The sequence below is a fragment of the Calidris pugnax genome, unplaced genomic scaffold (genome assembly GCF_001431845.1).
Source record: "Calidris pugnax isolate Ruff unplaced genomic scaffold, ASM143184v1 scaffold101, whole genome shotgun sequence".
Lineage (NCBI taxonomy): Eukaryota > Metazoa > Chordata > Aves > Charadriiformes > Scolopacidae > Calidris > Calidris pugnax.
The window spans coordinates 262664-277901 of record NW_015090815.1 but is presented as its reverse complement, the minus strand read 5'-3'; the positions used below and the strand labels follow the sequence as shown (position 1 = coordinate 277901).

Below are 15238 nucleotides of genomic sequence, written 5' to 3'. Positions count from 1 at the left end.
ACCACAGTTGCTGCATTTTCACACCCACAACCGTGGCTCAGAAGTGACACACACAGTGTGTAAGACTTCACTGGTTTCACTCAGCCTTCTCTTTAAACACAACTATTCTCCAGCAATGCTGCACACATTCCATAGTCTCAAAATATTTTGGTTCTCCAAGTACTTTACCACCTTGAAATTGTAAGAAAGGTTGTTCCTCCTCCGCCTTTTGTTAGAACGCGTGACAGCCCTTCAGGTGCTGTAGCAGGTGCTGAAGAAAAATGCTTTTCTATGAAGTCAGGAATGTCACTGCCTGGGCTGTGAGACAGCAGGCAGAGCTCCATCATTTTTGCAAAAGTTATCTCCAGGGAAAACCATCAGCATGTTTTATTTCCACACTATCAACTCACTCTTATCACAGACCATCACTCTTCAAAGACAGCCATTTGAATAATACTTCAGACTTGACAACAGCTGACAGACGAAGAAACATGAAATTAAACACAATGCCTACTAATAAAGTGCTACATAGGAGTTCAGGAGAAAAGGAAACACAACTATTATTCCATGAACACTCTTTGCAATACAGACCAGGGAACTAGGAAACGTTTTTATATAAATTCCTGAGAAACTGCATACAGAGGCAAAACCAGTGAAAGAATGGAAGTGAACACTGTACCAAAATTAGTGATACAGTGTTAGTTACCAAAGCCTGAGCAGAGGCAGGTTCTGTGGCACTGGGAGGAATGGCAATTCACCTCAGCACCCACAGGCAAGATTTAATTCCCACCACACCGATGCCAAGATTTTATTCTTCTGTCAGACAACCAGCAGAAGCAAAAATGCATCCGTTCCATCCTCCCAAACTCATACTTGATCACTTCTAAACCAAGTTAATTTAAAATTGTACAGAACAACAGAACTAAAGAGAACCAAAATAAAGATCTTAAAGTGTTTATTTTGGGAACACTGGTAAAAATAAGATGAACATCTTCAATAATATACATTTGTTTAACGGATAATATACAGCAAGGGAGGTTATTTAAACTGTACAGAATGAACTGAACTCACACTGAGGGGTGAGGGAGAAGAACTCTGTGTGTGTTGCATCATACAGTAAGCTAGTGAAAACACTCCAGGAGAGACCTCTATGAAAAGGCAGAGGAAATAGAAACCCAACAATAAAAGCTAAAAAAAATAAATCACTGCTTACTTACTGTATGTACTAGGTTTGGCTGGCATGGAGATAGCTTTCGTCATGGCAGCCCACAAGGTGCTTTGCTTTGGATTTGTGGCTGGAGCAGAACTGGTAACACATCAGTGCCTTGGCTTTCCTGGAGCATCGCCTGCACAGCACCAGGGCTGCACGTCTCCCCACTGCCCACGCCAGCACGGGGAGGGGAGGGAGCTGGGACAGCTACAGCTGGCCAAAGGGCCGTGCAAGATCACGCTCAGCAACAACAGCTATGGGGAGGGTGGGCAGAGGTCTGCTTCCAGCAGGTGACAACTGTCTCAGCATGTCTTATTCCCCCTGCCCTCCTCTTCTTCCCACATTAAATTGTCTGTATCACAGCTCAGGAGTTCTCCTGCTTCTGCTGTTCCCATTATCCCCCTCGTCCCAGCGCAGGGAGAGGGAACACGCAGCCGGGTGGTGCTTCCCTGCGGGCCAGGGGAGCCTGCTCAACTGCACAATCCCTACAGTGAGTTTTTGGTGGGTCGTTGGTTGTTTTTTAGTAAAAATTGTTCACACAGGCTGATATTTCTTCTTAAGTTTAGGCACACATAACAATATTTATTTCAAAAATGACCTTCTTCCAAATTTGGTAACTGAAGTAATTTCTGACATCAGTGATATACACAAAGTACATATCAACATTTCCACAACTGAGTTAAATGTTTCAAAGACCCCATTAACCCTTAGACTTAACAGTCTTGAAGATCTTTTTTTCCACCCAATTCTCACATTCTAGTAGTACATAAAAATTTCCCTGGTGTATTTTCTCATCAATAGCAACATCAGTTATTTCAGCTGTGTGAAACTGTGCTTCCATATTGCTTTCTATTTTTATAAAAGAAGATAAACTAGGAAAAAAAAATCTTTACTCAGGAACATGGGAATAACTGTTTAAGTGGCAGTTAATACTGAATTCAAACGTATGATTGTGACTTGCCATCTACATCAAGTAACAAAATACAGTTTTAAGAGAAGGAATGATACTGCTTTACACTTAAACATCACCGTGAAAAAAAAATATCAGCAGATATTTCAACAACTAAAAAAGCATTTATGAAAAATTAGTTCTATATAGGTAGAAGAAGATAGAAACATTTATTTCATGAAGTCTTTACCCACTCATAGTTTTACAATGCGGAAAAAATATCTTTGGGGAAAAAACAAGCAAAAGGCAAATAAAGACAAACTATCTTTCTGTATTCTGCAATTACAGCTCTAGTGGAACGTCCTCAGATTTATTCATTTTCAAGTCTGCTGTATGGATTATCAGAATCCTGGAGAAGACCTGTAAAACAAAACAGGACTGTATTTATCATTTTCTTACCAATATCACATAAAAACCTTGAGTTACTGACCTCACTGGTTTTGTTCCTTATAACAGTTGCCTTATTACCCAAATGCTCAAGTATAATAATAAATTTATAGTGTTATTCAGCACTTATTTCTCAGACTATTATCATAAATATTTCATGATTTAGCAGGGAAAGAACATTTCCTTATGAAAAATTCTTGCAGAAAAAACATTTCTCATTTGTGAAGTATACCCTGCAAAATGCATTTCTGAGAGTCAAGTCTACGAAAATCTAAGTATAGAGACGGCTCAGGAAGAACAGATTCAGAGTGGCCAGTTTATAAATGGAAGTTATTATAATATCATCATCCTTTTAAAATGTAAGATGCTGCTACTTTGACTTAGTTCTACTTCGATTATACACAACATCTGTCACACTCAGCCACTTACAGCATTTCTGCAGCAGGACAATCATGTCTAAGAACAAATGAAGCTCACTTCTACATGCACTAAAACCTCGGGGGGACCAGAACAAGAACATCACTTAATCCAGGTTGCAGTACATTTCCATCGTGAAGATTCTTAATGATTTTACCAGAATACTGTCACAGAAAGCATTACAAAATCATCCAATTATACTGTCTGGATATGCATATCATCTTCTATAAGGGTTAGTTGAGCAATCGCTATTCCAGACAGCAATTACTTCAAAGAGACTTTAAACCACACATCAGACCTTTTGTTGTGAAAGAACAGGAACACTTCCGCTGTCTTTTCCACCAAGATTTTTATACTGAGATCTGGCAAGCCTGGACGTACCGCTCTCTGCAACTCCCTGAAAGGAGGCTGTAGAGACGCGGGGGTCGGTCTCTTCTCCCAAGTGATGGGACAAGAGGAAATGGCCTCAAGCTGCACCAGGGGAGGTTCAGGCTGGATATTAGGAAACATTTTTACACTGAAAGGGTTATTAAGCCTTGGAATGGGCTGCCCAGGGAAGCAGATAAGGCACCATCCCTGGAGGTGTTCAAAAGATGGGTTGACATAGTGCTTAGAGACATGGTTTAGTGAGGGTTTTTTTGTTTTTATCAGAGTTAGGTTGATGGTTGGACCAAATGATCTTAAAGGTCTCTTCCAACCTAGACAATTCTATGATTCCATGATTCTATGACTCTTCTCCAGCTCATTTGTTTAGGGCATGGAGACAGAAAACAGCTAAGCCAAACAACCCCAATTCACAAATGTGCAGATTCACAATAGTGGAAGAGAAAGATTACTGCCCACAGAACTCCCCTCAGACCTTTTCATACCAGACCTCTTTTCCTGTGCTCCTGCACACAGATACCAAATACTCACTGTTCTATATGAAAGCCAAAAGCTAGTGACACTGAAGGCAGTCTACTTTGTTGCCAGGCTATTTTAAGATGTCAATCAAGAAGCAGAACTGCTTAGTGCTGATTATTTTATTAGTAAGCACAACCAACTACCTGATATGGAACAACAAGTATTAAGGAATAGGTATAAAAACAATTTCCTATAATTACTCAAGATTACAAGCAGTCACGTTGTAGGTTAAAATGAAAACCAGCCCTCGTACATAATGGCCTTTACTTGTCAAAGAATAAGTAAGCCAGTCACATTTATAAAGCTTCAGGCGGTAACACAAAACACAGTCTATTTACTTGGTACAGTAGCTTCCATCCAATGTACCACCCCCTTCTGTAACTCTTAAAAAAAATAAAATAAATCTTTTAAGCATTTGTGCAATAAGAATGCAAGAATGCAAAGAATAGCAGCACCTAACAATGCTGTTAGATGACAGCATTATCAAGAATTATCTACAATATTTGAGATCTTTAAATTTTTGTATTTTTAAACTTCTAGAAAGCAGTTACTTGTCAAATTTCAATCTTACCTTTCATGCATTTAAACAAAAAGTTGTAATGTCTATTAAGTCTACTCTAGCTGACAAGCAAGACAACACACAATAAAAAAAGCTCTTATCCTAGGCCTACCATTCCACCTTTAGTGCCTTCAGGTAACATTCCTGCATTAATATAATCCCAACATGAATACAAAGGAGAAACATTTACTGTATTTCCAGACCACCACCCCAGCCTCCTTCCTCCAAACTCGTTAATACCTTGGCAGCTAAGATATATGGATCCTGATATATTTAGTTACCTGAAAGACAACTGTGTAGCCCAGTTCTCAAAATTTTTTTGCAGTACTTCTGTATTTCACCCCTTCCAAATGCAAAGGACATCTACACAACATTGACAGAAAATTGGCAACAGTAGCAGAAATTAATTTGTATTACAACTGGCATTGCATTAAGTTTCACTTCGAAACCAAGGCACCAAACTTCAAAATTTTTTCCTTAAAGTGGCAAGAGGTGGTACCAGCTTCCCTGACAACATCTCCTTAGCTTGCACACTTCTCTCTATATTGTCTGGCAAGTGCTTATTATGCCTTTCTAATACTTCATTCAAGACACATACTCGACACTTCATAAGTATGGAAGTAGCACAGTAAAACACTAAACACTGTTCTCGTACAGCTTAAACAGCTGAAACCCAACAGAAACGATGTTCTACATCCAGTAGTGCCAATTCCAAATTATTCAGGCATTAGTATGATTGCCAACAATCAGGCATTAGTATGTTTTAACTTGAAGGTTTCCAACCTGTTTCATTGTACAATACTGAAACTAAACAGGCCTTAAGAACTAGAGGCCAATCCAGTGTGAGTATTATTGGTTGTGACTTTACAAATTCATCTCCCGGGAAAGAAGGTACTTGAAGAGAAATGCAAGTCCTCCTTCCAAATGAGGAGAACCAGAGGTTACAGTATCTGACAGACCATGCTCTCAGTCTTGCTCTCAGATCTGCATCCAGTGTTTAAATTTCTTTTATCCTCAGCATTTCAAGTACATCTTAAGATGAGAGGAGGGAGACACTTGCACATCACTTGCACCAATTCTTACTGAAGAAGTTGGATCAGGCTCCAACGTGTAGACAAAAACAATCAAAAAAAAGAGTCCAACAGAAACCTCCTGCCAGCTGCCAGGGTTGCTCTTAGCCAGGACAGAGAGGAGATGCAAGCCTATGCTAATCACACAGTGTGTCTGCTTCAACTAAAGCTGATGTGCTGCCTTGAACCAGACATGAGTTGTCTCTCTCAACTGCTTCCTATTTGACATGAGAGAGACTACCCAACTGTAATTTACACTTACAGGTTCAGAGACACTAGATGCTTATTGCAAACAAGATTCCTGAACCCGCAAAGTCCATTACACATTACTGCTGAACTTGAATATTGACACAAAGGACACTTACGAGAACTTCTAACATCTTACTTCTATTTACCTTCATTTTGAGGTCAGTATTTGACCTACTTAGCAGTATTTAAGAAACACTTCAAAATTTGAAAGGCATAGTAGTGAAGTATCTTTCATCAGCTTGTAAGTAATGAGGCCTCTTAAGATGTGTGAAACAACAAAGCAATTTTAAGAAATTAATACCTCTTTCCACCATGTTCATTTATATTATATACTATGCAGCTTCTCAGTCATTGATATCTGACTCTCGTCACATACCAGCACTTCCCAAAAATAGAATTAACAAGTGAAATACTTACAACAGACTGTATACAGTGGAAAAAATGAACTAGTTTGCTGCATGTCTTCACCCCTTATTACACTTTTCCTCTGTATTTTTAACAACTTTATTCTTAGACAAACTAAATAGCTTTAAGTGTACAGGAATAGAAGATTTCCCTGCTTTGCATTCAGAACACTAAAGATGATCAAGATAAAGTATCGATCTCGAACAGAAGGAACACTTACTGTGACAAACTACTGAATATAAAAAGTCAAATAAAATAAAGGAAATAGGATTACATATTGTTAAATTAGCTAATCAAAACCTTTGCACAACTGAAGCAAGTGATGTGGAAGCCTAAAATCATGAAAGGCAATAATTTTGTAAAAATAAAGGGATATAATCCTTTCAGTAATACCAGGCAAAATCCTGAAATAAATAAATAAAGCAGCTTCTCACTAACAAAATACTGAACATACAATAGCAGCAAATGCAGCAGCAATTAAATTGTAGTTCCTTTGTATACCAGACAAGCTGCAGAAGTACTCTGAATTCTACTTTAAATTTTTCTAACAGTCAACATATAATTTGTGTAATCATATGGCATTCATATATGTGAGCAAATGAAAAATACTATCAAATTGTACAACAAAGAAACAATTCAAAGTGTGTATTCCTGGTTGCTAAAGCTCTCTATTGCTTCCAATGCTCCCAAAGGACTGTTGCTAGAGTGACACCTGCAATGCATTATAAATGTGTAATTACCATTTAAATGGGGTAAGGAAAGCTGGTGGATTAAATGGGAAAAGACATTCCCTTAAAGCCAACCAAATACTGAAATTTCAGGCATGATCATCTTAATCTACAGAGTCAGGTTAACAAAGTCATTGTCACTCTGCCATTCATCCACGCCTACTTAACTAAGAATCCTCCTGGCAGTGCCTAACAGTAAAATAATCTAGTGTCTCCATAATTATTTCCAGCAATTTTTATTAGGTTATATTTAATATGCTAACACATGTATTTACTACACAGTGAAAAATGAAGACAGACGATCCAAGGCTATAGCAAGACTTAGTCTATTGTGTCTCACTGAATTATTTTGACAACCATTTGTCTGTATGTTATCAGAATATAAACTATATACACTAGCAATAATATTTAGGTATTTCAGAATTTATACATATTCTGTCTTTCATTTTTCCCTCAGTTTTACGTAGACCCTTTCAGTATGTGCCAACTATTCTTGTAAGAGTGAGGTTTTTCTTTTGGACAAAAACGAATTATGAGAATCCAGGCCCCAAATTGGTATATCTGATAATATAAATTAATCTTTGAGTACGCAACGAAGCAAATCTGTCAATAAACAAACTTTATATAGAAGTTTGCTATTGAAATTTAAATTTTATAGTTGAATTATGATCTTTTATGAATAAACTGCATTGCAAAGCATAACTGCATGAAGAAATGAATATGCCTCACTCCTTGTAAGAACGTATGCCTTCCATTAACACAATCCATGTATGAACTTCGTTCTAATTAAGTTCTTGACAGACTTACCCCCTTCAAATGAAGGCAAAATGACACTAGCTCTCATATGACTGTGTGCATACTATAGCTACAAGCAAGACTTGTTGAACTTGGTGTATGTATTCCAGAGGCAGAGTTACAGTTATATTCCTCAGGTAACTCAAGTACTCCAACAAGATCCAACAAAGCATTCTGCAAAGGTCTCAAAGTTACGCACTGAAGAGAGAGAAGTGTCTTCACTAAAATGTAGGACCATCCAGAGAAGAATGAACCAGTTTCAGAAGTAGTCCATAACACCGCCTTTAGAAACATCACCTAATGTAACCCAAAGCGGTGCTTTGACACACTGACTGCTCTGCTGAATCCAACCTCTCCTGGCTGCGCTGCCTCAAGGACATGCAAAGTTATATGCATACCTCTACAAAGTGCTGCATGGCTTTTTTAAGACATAGCCATCATCTTAAATTATTCACCAAATCTGTCCCAAGGATTCAAACTTGTTGAGATTGTCTCTTCTGTGTGGCGAAACAAACACAAAAATGTGTGTGGTGTTTTATGTTGTTGTTTGGATTTTGTTGTTGTTGTTTGTTTTTTTTTAAAAATCTGGACTACTGTTGTCAACCTTTCATATAAACCTCTTGAAACTGACCCATTGTTGGGATACAGGGTCAATTATCCTATAAAATACCACAAGACTAAATTTCATGACTGATGTTTAACAAAAATTAATTGTAGTTTCTACATCATTCTTCCTCCTGCAGCTCAAGCTTCACACTGAATTTTCCTCCATTCCAGCAAGGAACAGGCTTTTGCAAATATTCCCCAGGCAGAGAATTCCCTGCAGAGATTGTCTGTATCACTTCTGCATCAGCCAAAGGGCAGGCTGCAGACTCACGAAGGCATTCCCAGACTCTGCCAATCAGTTTAACAAGAGGATGAAAATTAACGGTTTTGAGTGACTGTTCAGACCCCTAGAATCACCTTCTCTGACATTGGTGCAATTTGCATAATAAAAAGTGCAGCATAGTTTTAGCATATCTGTCTCTGAATACACAGTACTATTAACTCTCTGAAATGAAATGTGAAGCACTGACAAGCCTAGATAAAGCCTCCTATACGACACAGCAGGTCCACAGTCTTGTGATACGCTTCTCCTACTGGACAACAGTTCACTTAAAAACAAAGAAAAAACAACCTTTTAAATCCCTACATTAGGCTGAGTCCTCCATCCATCTTTTTTAAGCTTGATTTAAAAAGCTTACTATCCGGTAATCAGTCTATCCTCCCTCAATAACCATGAGTCTACTAGCCAATTTCAACTAGATTGGTTTATCAAGTTCAAGAACAAACATACCTCTCCTCCCTGCTCTCCTCCCAAAAAATAAAATAAATCAGTGCTCTTACTTAGGAAGAGACAGAAAGAACTACTTATTTTAATCAATATATTGCACACCCCACCCAGCACATTGTCTCTTGCCCACTGGGAGAGTCAGTGCAGGAAGAAAACTGGAGCACAATATTGATGAGATCAGGCATCTAGGTGACAGAAGACATGCATCAGTATTAAACTGGGCTTGATTACTTCTGCTGCTGATAAAGTAGCTTGTTCCTGCTGTGAATTTTAATAATAATTAGGAAAAAGGAATCAATTTAGATATTGAGTATCAGAACAGGATTATCACATACCATACTTCTTACGTATTTCATCATGCTTCATTTTTCTTTCATGTTTCCTGCAAAAAATAAAGGCATGAGAAGAATATTTAGACTGTTTTGAGCTATAAGCAAAATACAATAATTACATCTGAGACGACAGCAGTTTTTAAATTAGTATGCAATTACAAATTTAAAAAAAAATCACGTAACCAGTTATATATCTTATCTTTCTATATATACTTTATGTATCTATAAGACTCCCTATAATTTCTCACTAATCAATAATGTCAAAATAAGGCATATTTGCAAGTATAAAGAAAAATATTTTTTTCTATATTGAAGTACGTATGTCCTTCTACATAATAACTCAGTATGTACACGTACACATACTGAGTTATTCAGCTATACATAAGCAAGGTGCTACATTGGAAGATTCCATACTGCTTTCCAGCAGTGAACTGCAAAAATTTAGCAGTGAATAAAGTGTGCTTCAGAATCCTAGTTCAATATAATAATTCTAAAAAGATAAAAGGTGTATTACTGTTTTGTTTAAGCAGTACAGCAAGTGAAAACTACTAAAATCCAGCATGGTATCCATGCAGAGGATAAATTAAAATACTGTGCTGTATAAAAATCGGATGCCTCTAATTATGCTGTCTAATCATACAACAGTTTTCAAGACTATCTAATGTTGCCAAACTTTAATTATTCACATAAAACAAGTGTCTGACAAGTCAATTTCTTCTTCCCCTTCCTCCCCTCCACTTTGCAAAGGTGAAAGAAGTTTAAATAGAAATCATTCCATCATTCATAGGAAAATTTTCCTATATTTCAACAAAGGAAACACCTATTTTGCTTAGTTTAAAAGCAAACAAAAGAAGTTCATACAGTCATTTCACTAGGATGATCCAGAATCTATATATTTTGAGGAAAGGACATAAGGTTTGGCAAAACAGTGTTCCTCTAAAAAAAATACATCTATCAAAATTCAACCAGTTAAACAAGTTTTGACTTCCACCTGATTCTAATTTGCACATATTCAGCAGAAAGCTTTTAAGCACTGACAGCTTAATGCACCAAAGCACCCACCTGCCCTTTGCATATTCCACCTCCAAACAATTCTAATTTGCTTCTAATCAAATCCTGTGTATCCTCAGAAGCAATTACCTGGCTTCCTACAGAGCTGAAGGGCTGAACTGGCCTTTCTCTGCTACTGCACTTCTGGAAAGCATGCAGATAAAGCATGATGGGAAAATCAAATAAGACTGACTCAAAACCTTCCACTGCTATTTCCCTGGATATCTATCTCCCTTATATCCCTTTACACTATTTTCAGCCCAGGCAGCATAGGAAATAAAGCCACCTGGCCAAACTGCAGGAGGAGGAACTGAGGAATCAGGGTGAACGAAATGAAATTCATGTAGAGGAGGAAAGTCAGGACTGAGAGGCTGAAAAGGACAGGAAGGGGAGTCAAGTTCACCCACCTGACCTGCCCACGGGACTCCTGCTTTCTGTGTTGCATAAGAGAAAGACATTATATGAGGCAAGGAGTCTCAGAAAGCAAATAGAGAGATTCTGCTTAAAGCAGCCTTCCCCTATATAAAGTTAGTCCTTATTTCCCTACAGTTTCCATGAGACACTGTGACGTCAAACCAGTTTGTTTTTTTAACTGGTGGTATCGATGGCATGTTTTTCACTGTTCTGTATACCCTATCTAAAATATTGGAGGCTCACTGCTGCAGTTTCAACTAAAATCTCATTATTTTAGCAGTCAGTCTGAATCTGCCCTAAACACAGAAAGCACTAAGTATCTGCATAAAAAGGGTAAGGGGGTGGGGAAAAAAAAATTCAAATCAAATCAGTCTGTGTAGGCCTTAAGCTTCAGAAACAGTTTAGAATACCTCCCTAGACTATTCAAAACAAAAACCACCAAATATCTAAAATTCTTAGATTGTTTAAGTTTGAAGGGTAAAACCATTAATATTTGCAAAACATTTGAATTTTGACAGATGGCCACAACTACATCATATCACATCACCCACGGCTAAATCCCTGTACAGTAAATAAGGCTCAGCTATACACCAAAGGAGAACAGGCCCGTTCCTGACCAGGCAGTCCCTGAGCCACCCACCCAGAGATGGTTTGCTGCGCTGGTCACATCTTACAGTATGATCCACTGAAGTCACTTTACAGCCTTCTGCCTTAGTTCTGTTTCTTAATACTACTGCTATTATTCCATCTTCTGTACACTAAACTCTTGGCTCTCCATGCCAAGTTGTTCCTGCTGCTGTAAGCCAAGGATGTATTTTTCCTAATACTAGCAATTCACATGATTTTCCATACTTGGTTCTTCACAAGTGAACTGCAATCCTTTCTTTCTTTGCCCCCGCTCTTCTTCTCCCTTACCATTTCACTACCAAATTGTAACTTGCCAGTTTATCTCAATCAAGACCTCATTGCTTTTCACTGGCTTATCAACTTCTAACATATTTATATCATTATTTATAAATTACATAAATTTAACACATAAATGTGGCATGTATTTGCATCAGTAAATACTTATATGAGTGTGCTGACAGACTCACTACTTGACGCTGTGTTTAAAAATTATTTTTCATGTTAGAGATGACATGAAGTCAAATAAAGGACTAAAGCTGTGCAGTACGATACTTGTTTTCTTTCAGTATTTTTAGTCTAAAGCTGAACTCCAGGATTCCCTCCCCTCACTGTAAATGCAAACTCTATGTATGAGCAGTGATTTTCAACCTTGGTGACGTGACAGCTAGTTTCCTCCTTTTGAAGACAAGCAGAGGGCAATGTCATTATCCTTACTCTGCATTCTAACAGCCATTTAGGGACTCCAGAATGTCACTTCCTAAAATTCAGTTTATTACAGATACTTAACACAAACAAATTTTAAATTTACAAGGCAGACATTTAATTGTGTGCCCAATAAGACAAAAAAAAAAAAAAGTTAGGTGCTGCAATTACCTTCATGGTTGCATTAATCACACACTATGCAACTTGGGGCTCCTTACTTTGTTTTCACCATTCACTAACGGAACCATGAAATGAAGCTTAGACTAGTCCTCTTATCCGTCCATCACCAACTCATCTGGACAGCTAGCTGTACACGAAGAAGCTGTATCCCATAGAGGAAAAAACCAAAAACCAGAAAAACCCAGACAGACACAAGGTCAATGCTTGTGCCTTGGGCACGAAAGAAAAGTAAGAATGCTCTTGCCATCAGCAGCTCAGCGTTACACCAAAAGTAGGGTTAAATTAGTGGCACCATTACACTTAAACATAAACATTTTCAAAAGAGTAATTCTAGCTCCACTACACTAGGAGACAACTGAATTTTCATCTTCCCTCTGCAAAAAGTTGTACTTTCCTAAACAAGTGCAGAATACACATTACTGCAACAGTGAGTCTGTGCTGTTAAGAATAAAATTTGTGCAGAACAAAGAAAATTTGTTAAGTTTAAATTTAAAGTTTAAAAGCTACTAGACTGCATTATACAGCCAGTAGAAAACTGAAATAGCCATATTAAACTGCTAGTATGCAATAGCTCTAACAAATTGCAGTCACAGAAACAAAACTAACTACTCAAGCTTTGCACTAAGTCAAGCTCTGAGAAATTTTCTTGTTAAATGTCCCCATTGTATCCTAATTCTCTATTGCCAACAGGTTTAGGAATTCTGTACAAGGCTAAAGAAAATTTCGATTTAACCCATAACCACAGAATCTAGTCTGCTTCCTAATATCACAGCACCTACTTCAGAGCCGTAACCATTGTCAGATTCAGGGCAAACAGTTGCTGCATTTGCTTGTATAACCTGGCAGTTCAGGACCAGAAACCAGATTTGCATGGAGTTCAGAGTGATTCTCACAGCCCCTGCCAGAGACACGAGTGACAGCAGGCATATCTGTAAGAGAACCTTATTGGCTCCTGCTTTTGTGCCCAGTCAGAAATGTGACATGTTTGAGCAAACCAAGCATATTTCCCTACCTACCCTGTCATCTTATGCACATTTGTAATAGAGAAACTTAATGTCTTCATGCAAAAGCTCCACAAGGGGTCTTATTTGGAAGTAGGCTTTGCTCCCCACAGTCCCTGCTCATATTAACAATGAATCTGAGTTCAGGAGAAAATAGCAGGCACCAGTGAAGGTGCCCACCTGTTACTTGGCAGCTGAGTATTTAGAAACCATTAGCCACGAAGTATCAAACCTAAGATCAATTTCCTTATCAGACTTTGGGGATTCAAAACCACATCTGACAACTTTAAGCCTAGTATTAGTTTAGTTAGGACTGTCCTCTTGTCTTGCTGAAGCTAAACCACTGTGAACATCCAAAATATAGACCAGGAAAGGAAGTATGATTCAAAAGGTACATGGGACATCACGGTCCTACCTACAAAAATTATCTAAATACTATTAGATTATATATTATTATTAATATATTATATTATTAATATTATATATATATAACTAATTCTATTCTTTATCTAAAGAATAATATAAAAACCATGAAGAGTAACTGAAGAAGCAAGCTATAAAAACCTACACCTGAAGGAATGCTGTTCCGAGAAGCACTGTATCGCTGCTGACTCCTGTACTTCTTTCTACAGCTGTATTGCAGCTTTAATAAAGAGGATGGGAATATGGGATTAAGTCTAAAGGGAGATCTGAGCCAAAGTTCTCCTTTTCCTGAGCAAAATTTCTAACAGGTATCTCACTATCAATTTCTCTACCCTTCCAAGCCAGACTTTAAAAGAACCAGTTACCAGATGAATCAAATTCACCTCTGAATCCCACCCTCACTTAATCATTAACTCATGCCACTGCTTGTCTAAGCATCAGTCCAGGAGAGACTAGGAAAGGCTTCAGCCACATCCCTTCCATGTGCTCTTGGCTGGCACAGAGCACTTCTATCTACCACACTGAGCATCAACGTACTGACTCCCTGCTCACTTAGGGAGATACAGGCTCCTAATCGGTTCACAAATCTCACAATAAGCACCTTCTTGTAAAAAAATTGACATTGTCATGCCTAACTCCATAATGCCTCTTTTTGTATTACTTTGTATTACTCAGAAGGGCAAAATACTCCTATACCACCAGGAAGTGTATTGCTATGTATCAAGCTGTCAAGACTTACCTCTGAAGAGACTGTAGTCTTTGTTCCTCTCTCTTTCTAGCTAGCCGTTCTTCTTCTTCATCTGGTCTACTAGAAACACAAGGAGGGAAAGAAAGCAGAAGAGGAGGAATAATAATTGCAGTGGCAGGCAATCATCCTTTAGTCAGTTGACTTATTTTCAAAAAAGGATTTATAGTCTGATCTGAGATATTTTTTCACAGGCACGTAAAATTTCATTGCTGAATAAGTGACAAATTTGTAGAATTACCCTTTCGCCTTTTATAATAGCTAAATGCTTCAGCCACTGTAACAATGTGCCCTTCAGACTCCACAGGACAATTTAAAGCCTCGTAGCAACAGGTTGCAGACTGCTCCAGAAGCAGGACTCCTACTTGCCATTTACCCCTTGTCACACCCCATTTCAGAATAAAGAATACTGCACATGCACAGTTAAGTCCATTGTTGTGCCCTGGAAGAAGATTGATGGTTCATAAGCCTTTGATGTCAGAACAATTTATCTTTCCAACAACCATCACTATCCAATCTCAAGTTGCCCCCAGGAAAGGAGTCCACATGAACTGTCTTGGCAGCTGCCTTCCCTGTTCTGGAGTGAGCAAGGATTTACTGGAGTGCATCAGCTGTGTGACTGGGGAACGCTGAGCCCACACAGTACATCCCAGCTGTGCCTGTGCAGATACGCTCTACTGAATGCAGGCACCTCAGCTTTGTGACACGCCTGGAAGGAAGCTCGGTCTCACTTTACTATTAGATAGACCACATAATAATTGTAGAACTCTAAAGCAAATG

The 15238-nt window shown here is 38.2% G+C and overlaps 1 protein-coding gene across 2 annotated transcripts in view; it reads right to left on the bottom strand.

Moving 5' to 3' along the window:
* Positions 1-917: 917 nt before the first annotated feature.
* LOC106886603 (pituitary tumor-transforming gene 1 protein-interacting protein-like) overlaps positions 918-15238 on the bottom strand; it is a 31255-nt gene continuing 16934 nt past the window's right edge. The window contains exons 5-7 of one of the 2 annotated variants that reach the window (XM_014939684.1): positions 14453-14521; positions 9320-9366; positions 918-2498 (exon numbers count right to left, since the gene is read on the bottom strand). In XM_014939684.1, the coding sequence (XP_014795170.1) occupies positions 2449-2498; positions 9320-9366; positions 14453-14521 (166 nt within the window). In that variant the 3' untranslated portion in view covers positions 918-2448. The remainder of the gene's footprint in view (positions 2499-9319; positions 9367-14452; positions 14522-15238) is intronic. The other variant, XM_014939685.1, reaches the window with a different exon arrangement.